The 27,874-nt window shown below is 57.2% G+C and overlaps 1 protein-coding gene, 1 non-coding gene and 1 pseudogene across 2 annotated transcripts; 1 reads left to right on the top strand and 2 right to left on the bottom strand.

Annotated features, from left to right (window-relative positions):
• The window catches only part of LOC100596141, a 240,503-nt pseudogene that overhangs the window by 26,055 nt on the left and 186,574 nt on the right, over positions 1 to 27,874 (top strand).
• Positions 6,909 to 7,011, bottom strand: LOC115836124. The gene has a single exon (XR_004031124.1). It is a non-coding gene; the product is annotated as a U6 spliceosomal RNA (small nuclear RNA).
• On the bottom strand, positions 13,537 to 26,980 carry SCARF2 (scavenger receptor class F member 2). The gene is made up of 11 exons (XM_030815807.1): positions 26,811 to 26,980; positions 20,841 to 20,899; positions 20,657 to 20,758; positions 19,928 to 20,447; positions 19,600 to 19,818; positions 19,339 to 19,467; positions 18,643 to 18,746; positions 18,450 to 18,567; positions 18,149 to 18,264; positions 16,370 to 16,522; positions 13,537 to 15,239 (listed from the first exon to the last, which is right to left on the bottom strand). The coding sequence occupies exons 1-11, from the start codon at positions 26,978 to 26,980 to the stop codon at positions 14,332 to 14,334; spliced, it is 2,598 nt and encodes an 865-aa protein (XP_030671667.1). The 3' UTR covers positions 13,537 to 14,331.

The raw sequence follows: 27,874 nt of genomic DNA, 5'->3' as shown, positions 1-27,874 counted from the left end.
CCTGGGATTAAAGGCGTGAGCCACCGCGCCCGGCGGAGACTCTGTCAAAAAAAAAAGGCCGGCGAGGGGGCACTTTGGGAGGTGGAGGCGGGCGGATCACGAGGTCAGCAGTTGGAGACCAGCTTGGCCAACATAGCGAAACCCCGTCTGTACTAAAACTACAAAAAATTAGCTGGACGTGGTGGCGGGCACCTGTAGTCCCAGCTACTCCGGAGGCTGAGGCAGGAGAATGGCGTGAACTTGGGAGGCGGACCTTGCAGTGACCTGAGATCTCACCACTGCACTCCAGCCTGGGTGATAGTGCGAACCTCCGTCTCAAAAAAATAAATAAATAAATAAATAAATAAATAAAATAAAACAGAGAGAGAAAGACACTCCAATTCATGAGAGAGAAAGAAAGAGAGAGAAAGAAAGAGAAAAAGGTTTATTAATTTAATGCACTTTTTTGCCTGTGTTCTTCAATTTGCTTAGGACACACCCACACTTGAGAGCTGGGACTGTGGCCCTGATTGTGCACATGAAATATATGGTTTCTTGCAAAAAACAGACACTGAATAATTACGATTTAGTTGAGTTAGAAATCCATTTGGTTTCTTCCATATTTTTCCAAAATTTTCATCCTTTTTTTTTTTTTGAGATGGAGTTTCGCTCTTATCTCCCAGGCTGGAGTGCAATGGCGCGATCTCGGCACCTGCTGGCAATGGCGGGAGGCTGGGGGACGCTCGCGGGGTAGGTACTGGAAGGAGAGGCGCGCGCACAAAAGGCATGGGAAGACCTGGCGCTCACAATGGCTGCAGATCCGCCAGTGGATCACTGAAGATGCCTGTTCTCCTGCTGAGGCGGGGATTGCAGTGAGCTGAGATCGCACCATTGCACTGCAACCTGGGCAACAAGAGCGAAACTTCGTCACACACACACACACACCACACACACACACACACACACACACACGAAAGAAAGAAAAAATAGTGGCCAGGAGTGGGGGCTCACGCATCCCAGCACTTTGGGAGGTCGGGGCGGGCGGATCAGGAGATCAGGAGTTGGAGAGCAGCCTGGCCAACATAGTGAAACCCCGTCTCTAGTAAAAATACAAATTTAGTCAGACATGGTGGCACCCGCCTGTAGTACCAGTTACTCGGGCGGCTGAGAGAGGAGAATCACTTGAACCCTGGGGCGGCGCAGGGATTGTGATGCGCCGAGATCGCGCCACTGCACTCCAGCCTGGACGACAGAGCCAGATTCTGTCTTTTTTTTTTTTTTTTTTTTTTTGAGACGGAGTCTCCCTCTGTCGCCCAGGCTGGATTCCAGTGGCCTGATCTCGGCTCACCGCAAGCTCCGCCTACCAGGTTCAAGCCATTCTCCCGCCTCAGCCTCTGGAGTAGGTGGGACTACAGGCGCCCGCCACCACACCCGGCTAATTTTTTGTATGATCAGCCTGCCTCGGCCTACCAAAGTGCTGGGATTACAGGCGTGAGCCATCGCTCCTGGCCTCCTGCTTCTGTCTTCCCTGTGCCCAACCATTTGTTCCCACTCGGACGTGCTTGATTGGGGGTAGCAGCTCTTTTCTTCATGAATTGGAGTGTCTGAGACACAGGCAGAATTATTCCTCGATGCTGTTTCAGTTGGTGCTAGCTATTGGGGCTCGTTCCCCACCTGGCCTTGCTGGCAGGTTCTGCCTCCTCTCTGATTCTCACTTGTGCCACGCCAGGTGGGCTTTAAGCTCAGCCGTGAGCCCGGTAGCCGTGGCCTTGACTCATTTCTCCTTCCCCAGTTCTTTCCTCTCAGGATCCTGCTCTTTTCCTGAAAGAGAATCTCGAGGATATATCAGCTCGGGGTCTTCCCGAAGCCAGGTCCAAGGTGAGTGGCTGCGTGTTCTTCCTTCTTTATGAAGAGGGTTGGCACATTCCCTCCCCAGTCCTGGATCGTCAGCCTTCCACAGTCCTTCACCCGGGTACCTGCTGGCTGGTCCTCAGGAAGCTCTGGGCAGTGGGAACAGCTCCAACTGAAGAATCCAGATGTTGCCCGAGGTGTGCCCTCGAGATGTACTCTATTGAATGTCTCGTCCAGTCCAATTCAGTGGGTCAGTTGCTGGGGATCCCTCTGCCCAGCGCTGTGCTGGGAGCTCAGAGGAGTGGTTTTAGTGGAACCTGAGAAAGTAGGTGACGGCTCACATGGGGTCGCTTTGCCTATCCACGTGCTGGCCAGGGGTTGGTGCAGGATGTTTGCACGGTTGGTTTACTGGGATGGAATCAGACAGGGGCACGTGGAGCAGCTCAGGAAGGGCTGGATTGCAGCAGTGGGTTAAGAGTGGCGGTAGGGGACACATCCCTGTGTGCTTTCCTCTGTACCTGGCCCCCGGCATGGGGCCTTCATGGAGAGTCCTGGAGATTTAGAGAATCCGGGGGCTCAGCAAGGAATTGGCCCTGGGCACTTCTGCAGCCAAGTGGGACCCAGATCCCTCCTTTTACAGACTGTGGACTCTGTTCCTCATTTTGTTTTTCTACCGCAAACACCTCACCCCATGGTTATATTTAGAAGGGTGCAGTTGACAAAAAGAGCACAGTAGAGTGAAAGATCTGGAGGCATAAGGGGTCTTTGGGTTTTTTTTTTTTTTTTTTTTTTTTTTTTAGCATTTTGTGATTTTGTCAGTCTGCCACTCAAAAGAGGTGACGGCAGATTATAGCCAGCTAGAAACAGCTGCAAAACGTGTATTGTGAGCTGTGCCTCACTTCTGTAGTGTGTCACAATGCTTTATAGTCCTCAAGAAACTTGACAGTCAAATGCAATGCATGTTCCTTGCTTAGGGGATAGATCCAAAAAATTGATAAAGGCAGTTTGGGACAAGAGGAAATTTGAAAATGGGCTGTATCTTAGGTCATATTGCATCAATAGGAAATTTATTGTGTGTGATAATACTACTGTGATTATGTAAGAGAATATCCACAGGAGATACAAGCTGAAGACTGTAGAGTGAGACATCATGATGTCTGCAACTTACCTTCAAATGGTTCAGCAAAAAAAATTGTGTGTGCATGTATGTATGTCTGTATGTGTCTGTGCAGCTCCCTCTAGGTGGTAGGGCCCTTGTGCATGTGTTATTCCTATTCCTAAAATATTAGCTCGTTAGCTCTTTGAATAACCAGTTGACCCCCCTGAGTACACGTCACCTTTGGCATTTTCTCTTGACAGTCTCATTCACACTCACAGTTCAAGTTGTTCTGTCTCCTGGGACATCTTGTGTCGTCTGTTCTGACTTCTCTGCTAGTGTCATTACCACATCAGCATCTGATTCCAATGCGTACTGTCTGGGTTTTTTCTTCCTTTCCCTGCAGAATGATGACACATTGGACATGGACTTCTCCCAGTGGCCAGAAATACCCACCAAAAAGGCCTGTGCGGGCCTCAGACCCTACCTACTCTTGCTGGCTGATGCTCCCCACACTGAAGCCATGAAGCCTCTGACAGCCTCACTGGCCAGCACCATATTCTGATGCCTCTGGAGATATTTTTTTGTTTTTCTTTCTTTTTCTTTTTCTTTTTTTTTTTTTGAGACGGAGTCTCGCTCTGTCGCCCAGGCTGGAGTGCAGTGGCACAATCATAGCTCACTGCAGCCTTCAACTCCTGGGCTCAAGCAAATCCCCCAACTTGGCCTCCTGAGTAGTTGGAGAACCAAGGTGTGTGTCCCCACACCCGGCTTGGAGCCTTGTTTCAGCCCATCTTCTCCTTCCCTCGGCTATCGTCATCCTTCATGCCTGCATGCCTCAGTTAGGGGTGTGTTCTCAGCGTTTGTCCTCATCTCTGCCTCCTCATCTGAAATCCAGTGTTTTGGGGGGTAAGGTTTTATTGAGGTGTAATTTATATACAGCACAATTGTGCAGAATTGTGTTGCCCGGAATGGTCTTGAACTCCTCGCCTCAAGCAATCCTCCCACCTTGGCCTCCCAAAGTGCTGGGATTATAGGTATGAACCACCATGCCCGGCCTCATGTGACTACTCCTACAGAGGCCCTCGATGGCCTGGAATGATTGATTCCAGGACCCCGTCTTCTCATCCCAAAGCACCAAACCCTACTGACAAGGAAAGTGCCCCCATTTCAGAACTTCCATGGCCACCCCCCAACCCTGGGATTGGCAACTTTGCAACCTGGGCTTCCCCGATAATCAGATTTACGGTAAGACCCCAGAGAGGTCCAGGCGCTTCTAAAACAACTTATACAGAGAATCCAAACCCAAATCCTCAAGATGTGAGCCCACATCACATCCCCCAAAATAGAGCACCCGTGACCACTCCAGCCTTGCTAGGGACACAGCATACTCCTTGACCCTCACCACTACAGAGGACAATTGCTCTCACAAACATGGGGGTCCACTGGTTCCCACGCACTAAGCAAACTTTTATGGCCTTAATTGACACTGTTTCCCCAGAGACCCCACTAAATGTAAGGGAGGAACTCTGTCTGTTAAGATTGAAGACAAACAAGTCCGCCTTAGCCTGATCAGAGGTGCAATAGCTTTGCAGAATATTCCAGTGGTCTCAGTTGTTTCTGCTCTTGAATTTCCATCACTGGGACGGATGCTCCAATTGGAATAAAACCCACACTTTGTCCCTTACTGTTGGTCTTGGCAGACGAGACCCTGAGGACCTGCCCAAGCCATTAAAATCATTAATATGACCCAAAATAAATTAAAACAGGGACTTCAAGGATTGAGCGAAGGGGTGACTATCCCCTCTGTTTCTCCATTTAACAGCCCGATTTGACGTGTTCTTCAAATGGAAAAGAACAAATGGCATCTCATGGTCGATGCTGAAACCTTAACCCAGGGGGCCATAGGGGCCCCAGTCCCTGCAGGCTGAAAGGATGGAGCCCATTCAGTCTTTTGCTGGCCAATATTTTACTATTTTTGCTTCCTTGCAGTGTTCCACAGTACCTAATTCAACAGCCTCTCAGCCTCTACTCCCATTCTATTTATTGTGGTAAAATATATAACAAAATTTACCGTTTTAACCTTTTTCTTTCTTTTTTTTTTTTTTTTTTTTGAAACAGGGTGTCACTATGTCACCCAGGCTGGAGTACAGTGGCGCCATCGCAGATCACTGCAGCCTCAACCTCCTGGGTTCAAGTGATCCTCCCACCTCAGCCTCCTGAGTAATTAGGATTACAGTCTTAAGCCACCATGCCCAGCCTACTTTAATCATTTTTTAATTTTAATTTTTTTTTTTAATTTTACTTTAAGTTCTGAGATTCATGTGCAGAACGTGCAGGTTTGTTACATAGGTATACACATGCCATAGTGGTTTGCTGCACCTGTCAATCCGTCATCTAGGTTTTAAGCCCTGCATGTCTTAGGTATTTCTCCTAATGCTGTTCCTCCCCCAGCCCCCCATCCTCAGACAGACCCCAGTGTGTGATGTTCCCCTCCCTGTGTCCATGTGTTCTCATTGTTCAACTGCCATTTATAAGTGAGAATATGTGGTGTTTGGTTTTATGTTCCTGTGTTAGTTTGCTGAAAATGATGGCTTCCAGCTCCATCTATGTCCCTGCAAAAGACATGAGTTCATTCTTTTTTATGGCTGCATAGTATTCCATGGTGTATATATGCCACATTTTCTTTATCCAGTCTATCACTGATGGGCATTTGGGTTGGTTCCAAGTCTTTGCTATTGTGAATAGTGCTGCAATAAACATACATGTGCAGGTGTCTTTACAGTAGAACGATTTATAATCATTTGGGTATGTACCTAGTAATGGGATTGCTGGGTCAAATGGTATTTCTGGTTCTAGATCCTTGAGGAATCGCCACACTGTCTTCCACAATGGTTGAACTAATTTACACTCCCACCAACAGTGTAAAAGTGTTCCTATTTCTCCACAGCCTCGCCAGCATCTGTTGTTTTCTGACTTTTTAATAATCGCCATTCTAACTGGTGTGAGATGGTATCTCATTGTGGTTTTGATTTGCATTTCTCTAATGACCAGTGATGATGAGCTTTTTTTCGTATATTTGTTGGCTACATAAATATCTTCTTTTGAGAATGTCTGTTCATATCCTTTGCCCAGTTTTTGATGGGGTCATTTTTTTCTTGTAAATTTGTTCCTTGTAGATTCTGGATATTAGGCCTTTGTCAGATGGGTAGATTGCAAAAGTTTTCTCCCATTCTGTAGGTTGCCTGTTCACTCTGATGATAGTTTCTTTTGCTGTGCAGAAGCTCTTTAGTTTGATTAGATTCCATGTGTCAATTTTGGCTTTTGTTGCCATTGCTTTTGGTATTTTAGTCATGAAGTCTTTGCCCACGCCTATGTTCTGAATGGTATTACCTAGGTTTTCGTCTAGGGTTTTTACAGTTTTGGGTTTTACATTTAAGTCTTTAATCTATTTTGAGTTAATTTTTGTATAAGGTATAAGGGAGGGGTCCAGTTTCTGTTTTCTGCATGTGGCTAGCAGTTTTCCCAGCACCATTATGAAATAGGGAATCCTTTTTCCATTTCTTGTTTTTGTCAGGTTTGTCAAAGATCAGATGGTTGTAGATGTGTGGTGTTATTTCTGAGGTCCCTGTTCTGTTCCATTGGTCTATACATCTGTTTAAAAATATGGAACGCTTTGGCTGGGCGCGGTGGCTCACACCTGTAATCCCAGCACTTTGGGAGGCCGAGGCGGGCAGATCATGAGGTCAGGAGATCGAGACCACGGTGAAACCCCGTCTCTACTAAAAACACAAACAATTAGCCAGGCGTGGTGGCAGGCGCCTGTAGTCCCAGCTACTCGGGAGGCTGGGGCAGGAGAATGGCAAGAACCCGGGAGGCAGAGCTTGCAGTGAGCCGAGATTGCGCCACTGCACTCCAGCCCGGGCAACAGAGCAAGATTCCGTCTCAAAGTAAATAAATAAATAATAAATAAAAAAATAAAAATAAAAATATGGAACGCTTCACAAATTTGCGTGTCATCCTTGGGCAGAGGCCATGAGAATCTTCTATCATTCTGATTTTAGTATATGTGCTGCTGAAGCGAACACTATTTTAATCATTTTAAAGTGTACGGTTTAGTGACATTAAGTACATTCACCGCCATCTATTTCTAGAATCTTTTCATCATCTGAAACTCAAACTCTGCACCCATTAAACACTAATTCCCATACCTCCCAGCCCGTGGTAACCACGGTTCCACCTTCTGTTTCTACAAAATTTTTTTTTTTTTTTTGAGATGGAGTCTAGCTCTGTCTCCCAGGCTGGAGCGCAGTGGTACGATCTCGGCTCACTGCAACCTCTGCCTCCCGGGTTCAAGCAATTCTCCTGCCTCAGCCTCCCAAGTAGCTGGGACTACAGGCACACATCACCATGCCCTGCTAGTTTTTTGTTTTGTTTTGTTTTTGTTCATTTGTTTTCTTTGAGACAAAGTTTTGCTGGTCACCCAGGCTGGAATGCAGTGCCGTGGCAGTGGTGCAGTCTTGGTTCACTGCAACCTCTGTCTCCTGGATCCAACTGATTCTCCTCCCTCAGCTTCCCAAGTAGCTGCGATTACAGGCACACACGACCACATACGGCTAATTTTTGTGTTTTTAGTAAATTTTGTATTTTTGGATTTTTAGTGGCATGTTGGCCGGGCTGGTGTCGAGCTCCTGACCTCAGGTGGTCCACTCACCTCGGCCTCCCAAAGTGCTGGGATTACAGGCGTGAGCCACCTCACCCCACCTGTCTCTACGAATTTGACTCCTTTAGATACTCCACATACACGGAACTGCACAGTATTTGTCGCTGACTTCTGGCTTTCCTCACCTGGCTATGCCTACTTTGGGGGATAATCTGGGCCTGGGACACCACATACCTGTAGCAGGCCCCACCAGGCCGCACAAACAGAACTGCGCCGAAGTTCCTCCAGGCGGTCACCCACACTTGTTTAGGCTCTTCAAAGTTGCTACCGGCCGGGCGCGGTGGCTCATGCCTGTAATCCCAGCACTTTAGTGGGCGAGGTGGTCAGATCACTTGAGGTCAGGAGATCGAGACCAGCCTGGCCAACATGGTGAAACCCCGTCTGTACTAAAAATACAAAAATTAGTTGGGCGTTGTGGCACGCACTTGTAATCCCAGCTACTCAGGAGGCTAAGACAGGAGAATCGCTTGAACCCAGGGGGCGGAGGTTGCAGTGAGCCAAGATTGCACCAGTGCACTCCAGCCTGGGCGATAGAGTGGATACTCTGTCTCAAAAGAAAAAAAAAAAAAGGTGGTACCGGCCCAGTGCGGTGGCTCACACCTGTAATCTCAGCACGTTGGGAGGCTAAGATGGGAGGATGTCTTGGGCCTGGGGGATGGAGGCTGCAGTGAGCGGTTATTGATTGACTGCCTCCAGCCTGGGCCACAAAGTGAGGCTGTGCCTCAAAAAGAAAAAAAAAAAAAGCAGCAGCTACCCATCCAGCCACCAGATGGCAGCACGATTCCATGGCCCCCTAGCCGCTGGCTGCCTGGTGCCGGATGCAGTCCTAAAGACAATTCTGAGCTCCAAGGGCCGGCGCCGCGCGTGCCTGCGGTCCCAGCTGCTTGGGAGGCTGAGGCAGGAGAATCGCGTGATCGGGAGTTCTGCGCTGCAGTGCGCTGTGCCGATCCAGGTCCTCACTGAGGCCGGCATCAGTATGGTGGCCTCTGCCACCAGGCCGCCTAGGGAGAGGGGAGGCAGCCCCAGTTGGAAACGGAGCGCGTCAGTAGTGGCATCGCGCCTGGGAATAGCCTCTGCGCTCCAGACTGGTCGACCTGGCGAGACTCCGCCTCTAAAACCAGCAAATACCGGGAGGCTGAGGGACGAGGATCGCTGGAGCCCAGGAGGCGGAGGTTGCAGTGAGAAGCTGGGATTACAGGCAGGCGCCACCACGCCCGGGTAATTTTTGTATTATTAGTAGAGACGGGGTTTCACCATGTTGGCCAGGCAGGTCTCGAACTCCTGACCTCAAGTGATCCACCCTCTTTGGCCTCCCAAAGTGCTGGGATTACAGGCGTGAGCCACTGCGCCCGGCCAAATAAGTAATTTAAGCAATTTTTTTTTGCTTCAGAAGAAAATAAAGGAGGCCCCCCGACACACACATGCACACACACACACACTGGAAGCAGCAGTGTAATTGGAATGCCCACTGCTGAGGCTCTCGAATGAGTGTCACTCGTGCACATTTTGCCCCTCACAATGCATGTCAGACTATTAATAGGAAGCAGCCGCTGGAATACCTCAGGTGGGGTGTGTGCAGCAGGCAGCTTTGGAATTATAGTATCCCCAGTGTGACACTGGGACAATGGCTTCTTCACTAGCACTGTCCAACCACAGTCCTGTGGTTCTAGGACTCCCTAACAGATGTCTCGAGGTCCATTATTGGGCAAAGGTCACTGCAAATTCAGGGAGACCCAGGAGCTCACCCCAACCAGCTTCTTTACCAAGTGAGTGACCTCAGCCCTGCAGCTGGACTCATCGAGACAATGACCTCACCCGAAGATAGATGACCCCTGTCCACCGTCCACACAACAACTGAGCTGGCCCCAGGTCGACTCCTCTACACCCTGCTTCCTACTGTACCCCTGTCAAAGGCCTTCCTCCTACCCTTCCCACTCCTCCTCTTCCTCCCTGGCAGCCCAACCACCACAAATTCACTAACTTGTTTTCAACTCTTGCAGGCTGCCCTCCTAACCCTAGCCCTGACCTCTGCCCTCTTAACCCCAGCCCTGACCCCACTGCCCTCTCAGGAGGCTTTACCAATCATCTGCATGTTAGCCCCACCCAAGGAACAGGCCTATTTTCAAGCATACTAACTGTTGGGTGTGTTGCTTACCTGTGCATATGACAGCCAATCCAACCTACTTAAATGAAGCCTCCTGCTTTGGCTTTCCCGAGTGTGGGGATGACAGGCGTGAGCCACTACACCGGGCCTCATGATCTTTTTCTAGTGCAGTGAGTGCATTTTAGGGTGGGTGCTCACCTCCATGCTTAGTAGGGCGTGGATGCTGTGTATGTCGTCTGTCTGTAGGATGGGTACACTTCTGTGTGTCGGCTGATGTGTGTGTCTCAGTATTCAGTCAGCTCTGGTGGCACGTGTGTGTGTTGCAGGTTGTATAACTTGCTGTTTCTGTGTGTCTGGTGGAAGGTATCTATGGTTGCAGAGTGAGGGTCTCTTGGTGTTTCTGTGTGTCAGAGGGTGTGTGTGTGTGTGTGTGTGTGTATTTTGCAGGATAAGGTGTGTTCTGTGAGTGTGGTGTGGTGGGTGCAGGGTGCATGTCTGTGTCTACATTTCTTTTTTTTTCCCCTCTTTTTTTTGAGACAGAGTCTCACCCTGTGGCCCAGGCTGGAGCGCAGTGATGCGATCTCCACTCACTGCAAACTCTGCCTCCCAGGTTCAAGCAATTCTCCCACCTCAGCCTCCCAAGTAGCTGAGATTACAGGCGCATGCCACCACGCCAGGCTAATTTTTTGTATTTTTAGTAGAGACAGGGTCTTACCATGTTGGCCAGGCTGGTCTTGAACTCCTGATCTCAAGTGATCTGCCTGCCTCGGCCTCCCAAAGTGCTGGGATTACAGGCGTGAGTCACTGCGCCCAGCCTGTCTGCATTTCTGTCTGGTGGTGAGATATGTGCTGCAGATAGTGTGTTTGGTGTGTGTGTTTAATGTGTTTCTCTCATGTTTCCGTGTATCTGGTGGAAGATGTGTGTCTGCAGAATGAGTGTCTCTTTTGTCTGTATGTCATGGATTGTGTGTTTGTGTGTGTTGCAGGGAATGTGTTTGTCTCAGTATCTGAGTGTGTTGGGTCATGTGCAGGTGTGTGTTTTTTTGTGTGTTTGTTTGTTTGAAACGGAGTCTCACTCTGTCACCAGGCTGGAGTGCAGTGGTGCGATCTCAGCTCACCTGCAATCTCTGCCTCCCGGGTTCAATCGATTCTTCTGCCTCAGCCTCCTGAGTAGCTGGGATTACAGGCACCTGCCACCATGCCAGCTAATTTTTTGTATTTTTAATGGAGACAGGGTTTCACCATGTTGGCCAGGCTGGTCTTAAACTCCTGACCTCAAGTGATCCACCTGCCTCGTCCTCCCAAAGTACTAGAATTACAGGCGTGAGCCACCGTACCCAGCCGCACGTGTATTTTGTATGATATATATCTGCTTCTGACTTTGGTGAAGTGTGGGTGTCGCAGGGTTGTGTCTGTCTTGTGGTTTCTTTGTGGCCTATGGTGTGCTTGCTGCAATGAGTCTCTGTCTCGGTGTTTCTGTGTCTGGTGATACATGCTGTATGTTGCAGAGTGAGTCTTTTTTTCCATTTTTATGTGCGTGGTGTGGGGTGAGTGTCCTCCATAGTAGTGGGCTGGCTGTGTGTGTGTTGCAGCGCATCTGTCTCTGTGAGCAGTGGGTTGTGTGTGTGTGTATTGGAGAGTGAGTGTTTCTGTCTGGTGGAGTGTCGTGTGTGTGTTGGCAGGTGAGTGGCTGTGTTCCTCTGGGCCCAGTGCTGTGTGGGCGTCTGTTGCAGCGTGTGTGCCGTCTCTGTGTTTGTGGGATTCTGCTGGCTTTGTGTGTGCACGTCTGCGTTTCGGGCTGTGTGTCTGTGTTGGTGTTTCTGAGTCTAGAGGAGCATGCATGCGGCGTAGGGTTAGTGTCTGCAGGCCTCTGTGTGCCGTGGGCTGCGTCTGCTTGAAACCAGGCTGGGCCTGGTCCCCACATTCCTCCCACTCCTTTGTGCTGTGTGCTACAAAAAATATTTGCGTTTTCCACGACTCATAATTTTTCCTCCTCAATCGCTACCAGATGTGGGTCCTGTGGTCCCCATCCCCATGGCAACGGAGGTTCCAGCAGCCGCGGTTCCCTTTTGTGGCGCCTGCCCTGGGAGCTGGCACTGCTGTGAGCCCCGAGGGGGTGGGGAGAAGCGGGTGGTGGGAGGCAGGAGGCTGGAGGGGTCCCAGCAGCTCCCTTCCCAGCAGCCACTGGGACCCTCCTGGGGGGAAGGGAAGGCTGGTGGTAGGTGGGGGGGTCCCCTGTTTTGTGAGGCACCCACAGGTAGAGTCTTCGACACCTAGGGGGCTTCCCAGGGAAGGGCAAGGAGAGGTCCCCAGAAAGGCTTGGTCACTGGGACATCCCTGTTCTCTCCAAATCGTGCTGATCCAGGCTGGGGGAGGATAACTAGCAAGAGCTGAGGGCTTGGGGGTTCAGGAAACAGCGGTGTGGCACCCTCATCGTTGTGGGGGGTGGGCACCGCCTAGGCAAGAATGTGGTCTGAGCCCCTGCACTGCCTACCCCTCACCCACATGCAGGCACTGTCCTGCCCTCGCCAAGCCCGGCTGGGCATCTGCCCTCTTGGCCTTAACCCCAGCAGCCTGCATGGCGCAGTGCCCGAACAGAGCAGAGGCTTTCCAGCCACAGGGCCATGGCTGGGAGGGTGCCCAGCTGGCTCCAGGGAAGCAGTGTGGCCCAGAGGCAGGGATCCCGCATTCCACGTGCTGCCCTGCCAGCTGCTCTGGACGGCCAACCCAGGGCAGGACGCAGTCTCCACTCAGATGTCTGGGCCCTCTGAGATGGGTGACCCCTCTGAGATGGGTGACCAAAGTTGACCTCAGTGGGGCATCTGGCCAGAGGATGAGAGTGTGGCCAGGACGAGAGCCCCAAGTTGCCAGCGTGAGACCAATGAGTGCTGTGTGGCTGCTGCAGGGTGATCGGAAGATCCTGGCAGCAGGGGAAGACTTTGAGCTGGGCATCAAAAGATGAGATGCAGGAGAACAGGAAGAGGCCTGCCGGGCAGAGGCAGGAGGCCGGAGGAGACCAGACAGGAAGGAGCTGGGGGAACTTAGTGTGGGGACAGCAGGAGCCATGGAAGGTGAGGGTCTGTGGCTTAGGAGGGTCACTTAGGAGGCCTGCTCGGGAGGGTAGGCGGGTCAGGAGCAGCGAGGCCGTAGGGCACAGATGGTCACAGATAGATGGCCAGGCAGCAGGGTCTGGCTTGGGGGCGGGGGATCTGCGCGGGGCGCTCCCTCCGTCTCCCTCAACCTCCGGCAGCAGCAGGCGGGGCTGACAGGCAGGAGAGTTTCCGGCTGAGGACAAGGAACCCGTTGAGGCAGACAGCAGGGCTCTGTGCAGCAGGAGACCGGCTTGTTTGTGCTGGAGGAGGCCCGGCTGGAGTAAGCGCCCGCGGCCCCCTGGCCTCAGCCTCTGCACCCCCCGCAAGCTGCCACCAACAGCTCTGAGGCCCAAGTTTAACAGCGGCGGCCAGGGGAAAAGGCCTGGATCCGAGGCAGGCCCATCGCCAGTGCCTTTCAGTCAGGGACTCTTCCTGATGTGCCCCCACCCAGCCTTCCTCCCCGTGACCAGTCCAGAATGGGGCAGGCCGGATCGGGGCCGCATAAACTTGATAAACAAACGAAGCATGTGGGTTGACACAGCCCACCTCCACCATGGTCCCGGGAGACCCACGGGAGCTCCAGGGCTCCCCATTGAGATAAGGGGTGGGGGAGAGTGCAGGACAGGTCGTCACATAAAGGTACTTCTGGGGGGCATCTTTGGCCGAAGCCTGCAGACAGGAAGTGATCAGAGCATGAGGGGAAAGGCATTTTATTAAGAAAGCTTTGGCCAAGCCCCCGCCGGGAGGAGCCCATCCTGGGGCACCGGCCGGGGGGGAGCAGCCCTGCTGGGGGCCTATAAATACATCTCCTCAGGCCACTAGAGTCGCCCCTGGAGGTCCCGCGGCATGTGGGGCAGTGGGAGGCCATCAAAACCAGCTGACAGCTGAGGGGCCGGGGCTCGGGGCTCGGGGCGCCAAGGAAGGGAAGGGGTGGGACGGACTAAGCCCCTGAGGAGCGGAGACCAGCCCTCCTCCCCAGGCTGGGGTCAACCAGATGCCCGGGAGCCCGGCCAGTGGAAGTACCCCCGGGCTCTACTGGGACGGCCAAGGGAGGGAGCCTCCAGCCAGAGGCACCAGGCCCTAGCGGGGGAGAGGCAGCCGGGGCAGAAGTGCTTCTGGCCGCAACCAATGAGAAGGTAGCCCTAACCAAGTCCACTCGGGGCCAGTAAGAGACGGTCTTTAGGCGGAGCCCTCCCATCTTTGGCCAATGAGACGCGGCCTGGTCGGAGCGCTCCATAACTCTGCCAATGGGGAGGGAGTCGCCCGCTAAGCGCCTGTCAGGCCTCGACCAACGGGATGGGCCCTTCCCGCCAGAGCACACTGCTCCAATCCAGGAGCGGCTGCAGGACCTGAGCCAATGAGACGCAACCTCCGCTAGCCGCGGTGCTCGGCCAATAAGAGGCCGCCCGTGCCCAGTCGCGTGGGAGGCATGGGGTGGCAGGCGGCGCTGCGAAGCTGAGGGAGCTGCGCGCGGAGGAGCCACAGCCTGCTACAGGGTGGGCGCGCCCGCCCTGCCCAGCTCACCCGCCGCCTCCCGGCTCTTCTTGCGCGGCGGCTTCTGGATGGGGGTCTTCTTCCGGGGGGTCTCAGGCGCGGGCAAGTCGGTCCCCGCCTTCTCAGGCCCCGGGGTTTCGGTCGCTGGGGGCGCGCGGACAGGCGAGGTTGGCGGCACCGCGCGCTTGGCTTTTTGTGGGGGCGCCGGCTTTTCCCTGGGGCCCTGCGCGACCAGGGCCCCGTCGGCGCGGCCCAGGCTGCGAGTCTTGCCGCGCAGCTCCGCGGCTAACATGGAGGCAGCCTCGGGCGCGCTACGCGGGGGACCGCCGGCGTCCATGGGCTCCAAGAGGCCGGGGCCGCGGCCCCGCGCTCGGGCCCTGGGCGGCGAGGGTGCAGCGAGGGCGGTCGCCTCCTCGGGCAGCCCGGGGGGCCGCGGCGTTGGGTCGCGGGTCCGGGGGCTGCCGTGCTCGACTGGCTGAGCCGATTTGTCGCTGGGCGTCCGTTTCCTCTTGCTGGGGCTGGGCGCGGCCTCAGGGCCTGGCGGCGGTGGTGAGGGCGCACGGCCAGCTGCAGCGGCGCTGTGCTTGCCATGGATCCAGGACACCTTAGGCTTGGTGGCGGGGTCAGGTGGCGGCGGTTTCCTGCGCTCGGGCGATGGCGACAGCGACAGGCCCCCAACCTCGCCCCGGACCCGGGCCGGCCGGGCCTCGCGTCGGGCCACGCGCGCGTACAGAGCCCCGCCGGGCCCTTCCACGCTGGACGCCGACCGCTCGCTGTCGGAGGACGCGGGGAGGGGCATCGCCTCCTCAGCGGACGCTGGCGTGGTCAAGGGCACGGGGGATGGCGCCGGCGCCTCGGCAGGGACAGTGGGGACTTCGGGGTCCCGGCTTTCCGCTGGTGCCTCTGGCAAGGGAAGAGCAGGGCGGTCACAGCCTTCAGGAATACCTTTAGGGGCTCCAACCTCCAGGCGCAAACCTTCACCTTTCCTCCTCTACCCACGCCTTGGCACTGTGTCACCCTGGCATCTAGACGTGCCTGGCACAGAGCACCAACCACACATGTGTAGTTCAGAGCCTTGGGCTATGTGGCTGACTCTGAACTCAGGCTGTTGGAGGAGTGATGGGCGCATTCCCGCGACTGAAACCCAACCTTGGCCTAGCCTGGCAGCCCTGCCCCGACACCCCTCCAGCCTTGGGCGCCTGCATCATCGAATTTGAGGCTGGAACATCCCCACAGGGGTTCCATTATCCTTCTTTAAGAGAGAAGGCTTCTAGCCGGGCGCGGGGGCTCACGCCTGTAATCCCAGCACTTTGGGAGGCTGAGGTCACCTGAGGTCAGGAGTTTGAGACCAGCCTGGCCAACATGGTGAAACCCCATCTCTACTAAAAATAGAAAAATTAGCTGGGCGTGGTGGTGGGCGCCTGTAATCCCAGCTACTCAGGAGGCTGAGGCAGGAGAATTGCTTGAACCCAGGAGGCAGAGGTTGCAGTGAGTGGAGATCATGCCACTGCACTCCAGCCTGGGTGACAGAGCCAGACTCCGTCTCAAAAAAAAAAAAAAAAAAAAAAAAAAAGAGAGAGAGCGATAAGGCTTCTGAGGCTCCGAGTTGGTCACCTGCCCGTGGCATCTGGGGGCACGGTCAAGGGAGGAGACAGGGCAGAATCCCAGCCGGTCAGGCTCCTTTCTGCTATCTGTGGATCCAAGGCTGTGGATCCAACCCCCATACTCTGTGGATCCCGTCCTCCTGTCTCCTCTGCCACCCCCTACCTAAGCCCGGAAACTTCTCTCTGCCTACTTTCCCCCAGAAGCAACCCTGGGCTGTGGCCTACCCGTCTCCCCACACCCGTCTCCGGTACTGAACAGCAGAGTCCAGCTCTATGGCCTCAGCTCCGTGGCCAACCCTCAGGTACCAGCATGGCCAAGCCCTTCCTCTCCATGCTGCCTGCCCCTCTCCTGTGTCCCCCCCAGAACACAGCTTTTCCATGGGAACATTTCACTGGGCTGGAGTGATGCCCAGGCAGGGCCTTACTTACCCTCATGGGGTACACAGTACACAGGGCCTTCGTCAGTGGTGTCAAACGAGGAGAAGGAGGCCCGAGAGGACCAGGATGGTGAGGGCTGCTCCAGCCCTGAGGGTGGCTCCAGGAAGCTGCAGTTGAGTGTGTTATCCAGGTCGTGGTGGGCCACTGGGGAAGGATGAGGCAGAGCTGCCAGGGGTCCACTCTGCCCCAGCCGATGCCCTCATTAGCCCCTGCTGTGACAAATGTTGATGGGGTGACCAAGACCAGCCCTACTCTCGGACTGCAGGGGGCACAGGCAACTCAACAGGTACAATGACACTGGGCCAGGACTGGAGAATGAGTAGAGGTGAACCCAGAAAAGAAACATGGGCACAACATGTGTTAAGGTGCAAGGCAAGTGTGTGCAGCCAGGGAGCTGGAAAAGTTTGGGCTGACGTGTTGAGAAAAGACCAGAAAGGTGGGAGATGGGGCTGAAGAAGACACCTGGCTGGGACAGGCCACCAAGGCCTCCAAGCTCTGTTTTAGGCCCTGCCTTGTGCGACTCAGGGAGCCTTGGAGCACTTCTGAGCCCAAATGCGCAGTGGCAGGGCTGCCCTTTGGCTCAGCCCATCTCAGTAAGCTGCACCCTAGGCCTGGCCTCCAGAGATGCAGACCCCACAACAGGGCCCCAGAAGCTGGCTAGCCTGGCCTCCATTCCACAGAGGGATATGGGGTCCACTCCCCACACCTATGTCCCCAGATGCCATGCTGCTAGGTGGGCCAAGGGGTTTTCTCTCTCTCTTGTTTGCTTGGTTTTTCTTTTCTTTCGACAGTTTTGGGGTTTCTCCTCTCTCCCTCCCTCCCTCCCTTCTCTCTTTCTTCTCTCTTCTCTTCTCTTCTTTCTCTTTTCTTGACAGTTTTGCTCTTGTTGCCCAGGCTGGAGTGCAATGGCGTGATCTTGGCTCACTGCAACCTCTGCCTCCCAGGTTCAAGCAATTCTCTTGCCTCAGCCTCCGGAGTAGCTGGGATTACAGGCATGCGCCACCACACCCGGCTACTTTTGTATTTTTAGTAGAGACCGGGTTTCTCCGTGTTGGTCAGGCTGGTCTTGAACTCCTGGCCTCAGGTGATCCACCTGCCTCAGCCTCCCAAAGTGCTGAGATTACAGGGGTGAGCCACCGTGCCCGGCTTGGCTAAGGGGTTTTCTCAGCTGTTCATCTCCCAAGAGTCTGAGCCCCCTTCCCCTCCATCTTTAGAAATAAGTGGGAAAGAGAGGAAGTGGTGACTCGCACCACCCAGGTGCGAGTCAGCATGGAGAGAAGCGGCACACCCCACCCCCCCCATCCTGTTGGTGGGTGGGGGCCAGCCTGCCCACTTTCCAGGAGGATCTCTGGGTACTGCTGGGGATGTAGGCAGGAGGGCGGGTCCTCTCCGTGGGGCAGGGCACTCCCGTGCCCACGCATTCCCCCAGCAGGTCTGGCCGGGATATACAGCCTTCTCTTACAGACTGGGGGAGCCTGCGGGAACCAGATGTCCACACACCCCTGATGCGATCACTCTCAGGGCCAACCCTTCTGACGTATGCCCACATCAGCTGGCGTACCTAGGACTCCTGCCTTCCTACCTGGCCTCGCCCTCAGCAGCTGCCACACCTCTTACCTTCCCTCTGGTCGCACCTCCTTGCGCCCACGCACATCAACACTCAAGGTCCCCCATTTCCTCACTGAGATCTGGACCCCCTCACACCCATTTCCCAGCAGCTTCCTGCGTCGAGAGGTGTTTCTCCCAGATACCCCGCGCTGTCATCCTTACCTACGACTTTGGGTAGTTTCTGCCTCCGGAGCGGGATCCGGGGCAGCTTCATGCTGATGCGACTGAAGCGCCCGCATAGTCGGTGCGGCGCCTTCTTCCTCCCAAGCGAAAGCTCCCTGCGGGGGCGGGGTCTGAGCGGAGGGGTGGGGCCCAGGGGCGATTAGATCTCGGCCGGAGCCGAGCACAGAAGGGGGCGGGGCCACTTCCGGGGCGGGGGCGGGGAAGGGTTGGATCTCGGTCCGGTGGCACCCAGAGGGTGCGGCCTGAACCCAGGCGAAAGCGGGGCAGTATCTGGGCTCACCGGCGCACAGGGTCCTTGCCGCGGCAAGCGCAGCAGCAGCCGAGCAGCGAGAGCAGCAGGCAGACGAGCAGGACGAGCAACGCGCCCGCGCCCATCACTCCCTTGCGCTGGTTGGTCTCTGTGGGGGGTTATGGGGTCAGCGCGGTTTCTGGCACCCCTGCATTCCTTAACGGGACGCCCCTCATCCACTTACCTAAGTGGCAGGCACCAGTGACCGGATCGCACGAGTCCTCGTGGCAGCTGCAGGCCTGAGCACAGTCCGCGCCGTGCAGTCCGGGCGGGCACGTCACGTTACAGCTGCCGGGACATAGGGTCAAGGCGGGCCGCAGCCGCCCCCCTAGGATGCCCCCTACCCTCACCCCTCACCCGCGGCCAGGGCCCAGGGTCCAGGGTCCCAGAACCGGGCTCTCTCTCGCTCCACTCGTCGTCTAGGGATTGAAGCCCCGCCCCGCCCGTGGCATATATTGGGTGGTGGATGTTTTGGAAAGGAATGTTGCACAACACCAGTTGGGGGGCCTAGGGGATAGGATCCGTGGTGGCCGCGCGGCAGCGCCCACTGCTGGGGCAGACTCGGGTAGGTGGGAAGAGGGGCTGCTGTAAGCGGAGGTCCTTGGTCCTTCTATACCAACTCGGGGTCACCTCAAGAGCCCACTGACACAGGCTGGACTGGTCACCAGATCCTGCGCTGAACGTGAGCTCCCCGACATCCGGGCAGGAAACTGCCCCCAAAGAGCCTAGTGTCACCCCCTAGCTGGGGTAAGGGACCAAGGCTGAGGTGATAACCCAGCTCAGGGTGGAGAGGCCACCTCGTCGGCCCCTGGGGTCTGGCTGGACCCCCCTCTGTGGCAGGTACAAGTCCCCAACCCCCTCCCGGTCCCGGGGCACTCACTGGGGCCCGTGGACGCCAGGGCTGCACAGGCAGCGCCCCGACTGGAAGTCGCAGTGTCCGCTGCCGCAGTCGGCGCACACGAAGGCGCAGTCCTCGCCGTAAGTGCCATTGCTACACTTGGTCTCGCACCTTGGAAAGAGGGGAGGAGGCGTCAGCAGAAATGGAGGCAAACGGACCACAGCGCCCTCGACAGAGGGGCCTTCGTTAGGGAGGCAGGGCGGGGGACTGAGTGTCTGGGCCGACGCAGGCAGGGCTGCTCACCGGTCGCCGATCCAGCCCGCGTTGCAGCGCGTACACTTGCCGGTGACATGGTTACAGGCATGCCCGTCGCGGCACGGCGGACAGCGGTGGCTGCAGCCCTCGCCATAGAAACCGGTGGCGCAAGGCTGGTCGCACTTGGTTCCGTTCCAGCCGGGCTCGCACGTCAAGCAGCGGCCCTCGGCCACCGTGCACGGCTGCTGGCCCTTGCACTGGCCACACCTGGGGGAGTGGTCGGAGGCTAGGGAAAGCTGGGACCCGCCTCACCCCTGCCCCCATCGGCGGCCCGCCCTTCCACCTCCTCCCTCCCTGGCCGAGAGACCGCGCTTACCGGCGGCGACAGCCCAAGCCGTAGAAGCCGGCGGGGCACGGCTCGCGACAGTACTTGCCGCGGTAGCCCGGCTCGCAGGCACACGTGCCGTCCACAGGGTGGCAGCGGCCGCGGAAGCACTGGCAGTAGCGATCGCAGCGCGCGCCGAACGTACGCTCGCGGCACTGACAGCGGCCGCTCTGCTGCTCGCAGGGAGACGAGTTGCAGGCGCACTGGTTGTTGCAGCTGCGGCCCCACCAGCCTGCGTGGCACAGGCAGGCGCCGGTCTGTGGGTCGCAGCGCGACGTGGCGCTGCAGTAGCACGCGCTGGCGCACTGCGCGCCCCACCAGCCGGGCTCACAGCGGCACGCGCCGCTCCGCGGGTGACACGTGCCGTGCTGGCACTGGCACGCATGCTCGCAGCGCGCGCCCCAGCGCCGCGCGTGACAAGTACACTGGCCTGTCACGTCCTCGCACTGCCCGTGTGGGTGGCAGCTACACAGCTCCTTGCAGTCGGGGCCCCAGAACTGGCGCGGGCACTCTGCAGGGGAGGAGCGGAGGGGGTGGAAGGCCCCGGTGCTTGAGTAGGTGCCCCCAGCCAGCCGGAACCTGCCCGCGTCCCGCACTCCAGCCGCCACCTCTGGGGACCCGCCCCGAAGGCGGATCCGACCCCGCCCCACCTTGGACCCGGCCCCATCTCTCCAGGATTCCGCCCCACCGACCAATATCGGCCCGACCCCCAACGCTCACTGGTGTCGCAGTTGGCACCGAAGTAGCCGTGGCGGCAGCGGCACTCGCCAGGCCTCACGCACACCTCGTTCTCCGAGCACGTGGAGTTGCCTTCGCACACCGCTGTGGACGAGACAGGCCAGAGCTGCTGCGCGTCCGATCCCCGCCCCGCCCCCGCCCCAGGTCCCCGGGATGACCCACTCACCAATCCCACACTCGTCCCCTTGCTGTCTCCAGCCAGCGCAGCACGTGGGCACCTGGGAGCTGCGAGCAGAGGGAGGACATCTGAGCCCGATGCCCCTCCCCCATTCCCCATCTGCTCCGGGCTCTTCTGTAGGCTCTGCACAGCCTCCCCGCCTCTGCAGTTGCGCTCCTGTCCTAGGGGGGTGGTTAATGAGGTCCTGCCAGGCAGTGTCTGGCGGTGGAGGATTGCCACAAACAGACCTGACCGTCAAGAACTTTCCAGCCCAGAACCCCCACCCCATCTCACCTAACTCCTTTGTGTCCTCCTCCTACAGCCATTAGGCCTGAGAAAAGTGGCCTTGGAGTCCCAGGAAGGACAGCAGTGAGGTAGCAGCCAGGGAGAGGACCATGGGCCTCAGGACCTGCCCAAACGTGAGGGTCTAGGGCATCCCTCCAAGTGGAGGGCCCAGCCTAATGGGTGTCATGGATCCAGATGTGATATGATGTGACATGATGAGGACAGCACTAGGACGGGCTGGGCCACAAGGACACACCTAGATGCCCAGTTGGGGTTGAGCTCCAGTGGGGAGGGGCAGCCTCTGGACAGGGGTATGTGGGGTGGCATGTAGACACAGTGAGGTGACCACTTGGCAGAGGCTTCTGGAGGGAGGTGGGGTGAGGCCCACCCAGCCACTAGGGAAGGAGCAGGCACACGTGGAGTCCTCCATGTGCAGGAGGAAAGTCAAACTGTAGCAGAAGGACTCAGGGACCAGGGTGGAGGAAGGAGCTACTAGAGCATCTGTTTATGCCTTTGTTGTTGGTTTTGAAACAGTCTCCCTGTGTTGCCCAGGCTGGAGTGCAGTGGCACGACCTCGGCTCACTGCAACTTCCACCTCCCAGGTTCAAGCAATTCTCCTGCCTCAAACCTCCCAAGTAGCTGGGATTACAGGTGCTTGCCACCACACATGGCTAATTTTTGTATTTTTACTAGAGACGGGGTTTCGCCATGTTGGCCAGGCTGGTCTTGAACTCTGACCTCAGGTGATCCGCCCGCCTCAGCCTCCCAAAGTGCTGGGATTACAGGCATGAGCCAGCGTGCCCGGCCTGTTTATGCTGATTGTCTTCCTCTTGTTCCGTTTGATTTGGCTTTACAGCGTATACAATGCTACCACAGCACTTCAGGAGAGCACAACCTCTAAAACCCTGGGTGGATGGGGTGTGTGAGCACAAAGGTTTGGAGGCCCTGCCTGAGTGAAGCCATGATGGCTAGAGAGGGTTCGTAGGGGATGAGCTGGGGTTAGCCCACATTCAGGGGCAGAGGAGACTGAGAAGGAAGAGCCACCAAGGCTGCAGGATCCTAGGGTCCCATCTGACCCAGAACTTCGCCTCAATCCTAAAGGCACGTAACAGCCATTCACACTTTAGATAAAAAGAGCACGCTTCTTCACAGGCAGACTTGGATTCAGTATCTGAATCTAGAATCAGGACATGGTGGTGGGGGGAGTTTGGGAGGAAGCCTGAAGACCCTAGAGGGATGGGATAGACTGGCCCCACACCATGCATTTCAGGATAGTACATGCCTGGCATGCTCCTGCCCAGGCTTCAGAGGATGCCCCAACCATTCCCCAGCTAGACAGAATTCCACCCCCTGCACAGAGCACCTAGGCCTCGAGGCCCCTCCTCCTGAACAAGGCTTGGTTCTCCTTCAGGCCAAAGATGTGACCTGGCAAACAGGACCATAAAATCCTAAACTTTGGGGAACTGGTCCAGTGTATTTGCCACAAATAAAACTGGAAACCAGCGACAGGAATACAAAGGCCTGGGTTTTCCTGGCCCCTGCCCCCACTGTCTCCACCCACCCAGCCCTGACCCAGGGGGCACCAAAGTGCCCATCTGCAGGGAGACCCAGGTCTGCTGGCCATCACCCACCCAATTGTGTCTACTTCTGAACCATGTTCACTGGATGGAGAGCCTCTGCAGGTGTCCCTCCTGTGGGGAGCTTTGCCAGGTGGCCTGCTGGAATTGCCCCGGAAGCACTAACCCCCTTCTGCCCTGGACATGAGGCTCTGTGTCTAGAAGCCTAGTTTTAGGGCCACACTCAGCTAGGTTTGATGTCTGGGTTTGCCACTTGCTGTGTGACCTCAGGCATGCAGCTTAAACTCTTTGAGCTTCAGGCTCCTTAGCTATATAGTAGGGCCCTACTGTAGGAAGATTAAGAGAGCCAAGGTGTTTTTAGCCAGGCGTGCTGGCATGTACCTATAATCCCAGCTACTCAGGAAGCTGAGGCAAGAGGATCGCTTGAGCCCAAGGAGTTTGAGGCTGCAGTGAGCTGTGATGGCACCACTGCTCTCCAGCCTGGGCAACAGAGTGAAACCTTGTCTCGAAAAGAGAGATAGAGATAGGAGAGAGAGAAAGAGAGAAAGACAGACAGACAGACAGACAGAGAGCGTGCGCCAAGACCTATGAAGTGGTTTGGCACATACTAAACACAAAGGATCCTGAGGGCAGGCTGCAGTGCCTCTGAGCACACTCGGTCATCCCTGGCTTAGTGGGCAGCCAGGCCTAACCCCAGCAGAGCTAATGCCCACCAGCAGGACAGAGCACATTTAGGTTCACTGAGAACAAGATGTGGCCGGGCGCGGTGGCTCACGCCTGTAATCCCAGCACTTTGGGAGGCCGAGGCAGGCGGATCACCTGAGGTCGGGAGTTTGAGACCAGCCTGACCAATATGGAGAAACACTGTCTCTACTAAAAATACAAAATTAGCTGGGCATGGTGATGCATGCCTGTAATCCCAGCTACTCGGGAGTCTGAGGCAGGAGAAGCGCTTGAACCCGGGAGGTGGAGGTTGCGGTGAGCCGAGATCGTGCCATTGCACTCCAGCCTGGGCAACAAGAGTGAACTCCATCTCAAAAAAAAAAAAAAAAGAACATGATGCTTTCCTTCTTGGAAGGGCTGGCAGAAAAGGCCAGGTGGTGGTGGCAAGCCCACTCTCTCTGAAGATCTTACAAAGACGGGTGGGGAAAGATGGCCTGCTGCAGGGCCACTCCCACGCTTGCCCTGTAAGTCGGCAAGACCCTGAGGAGCCAGGCCATAGGCTGGGCCCAGGCCCCTGAGCAAGCAAGACATGCCGTAGGCTTCTCCCTCATAGAGCATTAGTTCTTCTGTGATTCAAACCCACTGTGAGTTCTCACATCTTCAAGTTGGCTTATGGTGTCCATACCTGTCCATGTTCTCCCCCAAATCCAGGCAGAAAAGCTTCTCTGCCTGCCACACCCTTCAGACCCCACACCTGCCCGACCCTCCTCCTGCCCCGCCTGGACATCTCTCCTCTGGTTTCTGTCCCCATCCTCAGATCTCTCTTCTGTCCACACTAGCTCCCTCGGGAAGCTCACTGAGCACCGACAACACCTTGGACCCTCCAGCAGGGCTCTCCCCGTCAATGCTAGACTTGCAAATCCAACTGCTCAATAGATGATGTAACCAGAGGGAGACCTCATGGGCCTCATGCTTAACCAGCCCAAACCTGAACTCTTGACCTCCTTGCACCCTGAGTCTTCCCTGTCTCAGATAACCCTGCCTGTCCTTTCAGGCTGGGGGGCTGAGACCTGGAGAAGCATCTCTGACTCTTCTTTCTTGTCTACACCAGATCCATTGAGAAAAAAGATGCTGAGCTCTAGCTTCTAAACGACATCTAAAATGGGATCACTTCCTCCTTCCCTATCCCAGCCTTGTGAGAGCCACCCTCCCTCTCCCTGGCTTTTTGTAACTGGCCGCAGCTTCCACCCCCTGCCCCCCAGGGTGTGAAGTGTTTGCCACCTGGCAGCCAATCCTGGTCAGATCCCACTCTTTCTCTGTGCAAAGCCCCAGGGGGTCCCATGGCCCTCAGAGGAAAAGCCCAAGTCTTCTGAGCAGTGGCAGCCCACGGTGGCCTGCCCACCCTCACTCTCTGGCAGCTCCTCCGCCAGCCTCTCCTGGACTCTGCCCAGCCTCCTGGATCCTTCCTGTACTTCCACAAGCCCTCTGCCTTGGGAATCTTGCCCCAGACTCCGACAGGGCCTCCGTGCTCTTCTGCAGGCCTGTGCTCACTCACCACATTCTCAGCGGGTCTCCCCAGAACACCCTAAAGGAAACAGCACTCCCCAACTCAACACCTCCCAGCTCTTGCTAGATGTCTAGACACACTTGCTTTTCTGGACTGTGTGTCTCTTCTGCCATAGGGTCAGGGTCTCCACCGCAGCTTCCCTACACCAATACAGGCCTGGCACAGTGTAGGTGCATAGGATTTTAGTGGCTCTGCACTCTTCTCTCCCCATCCTCCTGCCTCCCAGGAAAGGGAAGGGCTGATGGAAGCCTTGCAAGACGTGGGAGGACAACAAAAACATGACCTAGACCCCAGGTGGGCAGTGCCCAGAGTGGCTGTCCTTCCCATCGACCCTTGCCACTCATGACCACAGCGATCCCTACTTAGCCCCATGAGGGGGTTGTGATCACTAATCCCATTTTACAGAGGTGGAGACAGGCCCAGAGAGGTCAAATGACTTGCCCAGGTCCACACAGCTGTGTAGGGGTGGCACCAGGGTAGGAACCCAAACTCAGTCTCGGTTCCTGGAGCAGGCGCCTCCTGGGAGGTCTGCAGACAAGGGGAGCGGGAGCAAAGGGCTCTCAGGCTCCGGACAGCTAGAGCCTGGCACCGGACCCCCATTCCTGGTCCCGGGCCTGTCGGGGAAAGAGGGCTGGAGTGAGTAGACAGAGCCCACGGCGATCGCGCCCTCCCCCTCTCCAGGAACCGCCCCGCCCGCCGCGGCCGCTGCATTCCTGGGGCCGGGGAGGCCCGGGAGTCGGCGGCGGCGGCATCGATGCGAAGCAGATGGCGGGCCAGGCCGGCCCCAGCCCCGGAGGCGGGGCTCGCAGCGGGGAGGGGTCTGCGCGCCTCGGGACCAGAGTTCGGAAACCCCGCGCGGCCCCCTCGCAGCCCCTTGTCTCCGGCGCCGAGCCCCTGGACTCGGCTTGCCCTAGCTCCGTGGCTCAGGCGCCCCGACGCGACCCAGCTCGCAGCACGGCGGCCGCCTCTGCGGCTGCCAGCCCGTGCGGCGTCTCCAATCCGCGCCAAGGCGCCCCCACACGCCCGCTCCTCACCCCTGCGTGGAGATGCCCTTGATCTTGTTGTGGCCTTTGGCCAGCCCACCGGCTCCCCCGACCCCAGCTCCCAACTCCTGGCGTCCGGGGCTCAGCTCTCTGCCCTCGGTGCAAGCTCCCGGGCTCGCTCCCCCACCGGCCGGGCCTGTCCCCTGCCTGTCCCCCACTGGCTTCCCCAGCCGGCGCCCCACCTTTGCGCGGCCCCTTCTTGCACCCAGTATCCCCACCTGGTTGTCGCCAGGGTTCCCACATCCTCCCGTCGCCTGTGCCTGTCATAGTCCTTCCGCCTCCCGCTTCTGGTCCACTTTGAGCGCCGGCTCCTCGACGCTCGCCTGGGTCACCACCCTCCCACCTGCGCCCCCTCTAAGACACGAATCTGTCTTTCCAAGTCTGGCTTGCTCCAGGACCTCCCCGGCTAGCACCGCTCCTCCTCCCCTGACCTTCCTCCTCACTCCCACTCCCAGCTCCAGTCGGACTAGTGCGGGGCTTTAGCACATGCAGTTCCTTTGGCTTGAATGCCCTTCCCCAGCTTTTCCCCGCGGACTTCACAACTCGGGCAAGGGTCCCTTTTTCCAGGTCTTTCCTGACATCCTGGACAACGCGTGTCATCCCCTGGGTGCCCACGGCACTCCGTCCTCCCCTCAGGTAACTTCTCGTCCAGGGTTCCCTGGGATGCACTGTCGTGGCCCATGGCCGAGGCTGGGCCTGGAACGGAGCCGCGCTGGCGAAGGAGCCGAAGGGGCCCATACTTGGTGTAGGGAGGTTCCGGTAGCCCCCTCCCAATGCCCGGCGCCGCCACCCCACTGCCCAGAGCGTTCCTCTCGGCCCCTCCCCCAGCCAGGCCGGCTCCTACCCGGGAGCACGGCAAACGTTGCGGCCGCGAGGGTTCAGTTCCTGAGGCGCCACGGGGTCCGGCAGCACCCAGAGCAGCAGCAGCAGCAGCGACGGCAGCAGCGGTGACGGCGGCCCCCCGGCTCCCCGGCGCCGCGCCGGCCCGGCCCCCCGGGGCCCTGCGCCCTCCATGAGGCGCGGGGCAGGCGCGGGGCGGGCACGGGCGCGGGTGCGGCCGCAGCGAGAGCGGCCGGAAGCGGAGTGCGAGGCCGGGCGGGGGGCGGCAGGAGGGGCGCCGAGCCGGGCAGGAAATTCCACATCGGCTCCCTGATCCCGGGCCAGCCGCGGCCGGCCAGGCGGCAGCGCCCGCCCCGCGCGCCAGACCCCACCCTCTGGCCTAGCCACCGCCCCTCCGCGCAGCCCCCGCCCCCATTCGGCCGCTCGCAAACTTGGGGGCGAACTTGGAGGAGGCCCGCCGAGCGCTGGGGGAGGGAGGGTCCGCTCGAGGAATCCCCGGTTTCCGCGCCTTTCCCTCCGCTCCCTAGACATCTACCGAAGCAGCCGCCCCTGCGCGCCCACTGCATAGGCCAGGCCCGGGACGGGAAGGCGGATCGGAGACACGGACGCGACTCCGCAAGCCCACCCCCGCCCCCAGCGCCTAGGAACCGGCCAAGGGAGTGGGGCCCGCAGACAGCCCAGGTCGAGGCCGAAAGCCAACTCCACAGCACCCCACCGCGAAGTCTTTGCAGTGCTGGGATGTGCGGTCAGCTCTCCTGCGCACTCCTGCGCACTCAGAGCTCGCAAGGGGCGGACCGAGCAGGATGCTTGAGGCCTGTGGTAGACTTGGGCCGGACCAGAGGCCTGGGGTAAGGGATCTCCGTAGGGACGGATGGGAGAGATGCAGAGGAAGTAGAATGGCCAGAATGTGGACTGCGGTAGGAAGTAGAGGTAAAGACAGAAGGAGACCCCAGGGATGGAAACCCTGCAATCCTAGTTGAGGAGTGAAGGGGCTCCTCACTCACAGCCAGCCAGAATTCTGCTGGCTGTCAGATTTCCAGGAGAGGCTGGGGCTAGAGAGTGGGAACT

The sequence above is a fragment of the Nomascus leucogenys genome, chromosome 7b, assembly GCF_006542625.1.
Source record: "Nomascus leucogenys isolate Asia chromosome 7b, Asia_NLE_v1, whole genome shotgun sequence".
Classification (NCBI taxonomy): Eukaryota; Metazoa; Chordata; class Mammalia; order Primates; family Hylobatidae; genus Nomascus; species Nomascus leucogenys.
Note: the sequence above shows the minus strand (reverse complement) of the source record. Positions and strands in the feature narration are given on the sequence as shown.

Bases quoted from the DNA above. Each gene is read 5' to 3' on its own strand.
- SCARF2 (XM_030815807.1), bottom strand. From the start codon at position 26,980: ATGGAGGGCGCAGGGCCCCGGGGGGCCGGGCCGGCGCGGCGCCGGGGA. The intron at 20,448-20,656 runs GTGAGCGTTGGG...CCTCCCCTGCAG, and splicing joins CGGTGCCAACTGCGACACCA to AGTGCCCGCGCCAGTTCTGG. The intron at 18,568-18,642 runs GTAAGTGGATGA...AACCCCCCACAG, and splicing joins CACTGGTGCCTGCCACTTAG to AGACCAACCAGCGCAAGGGA.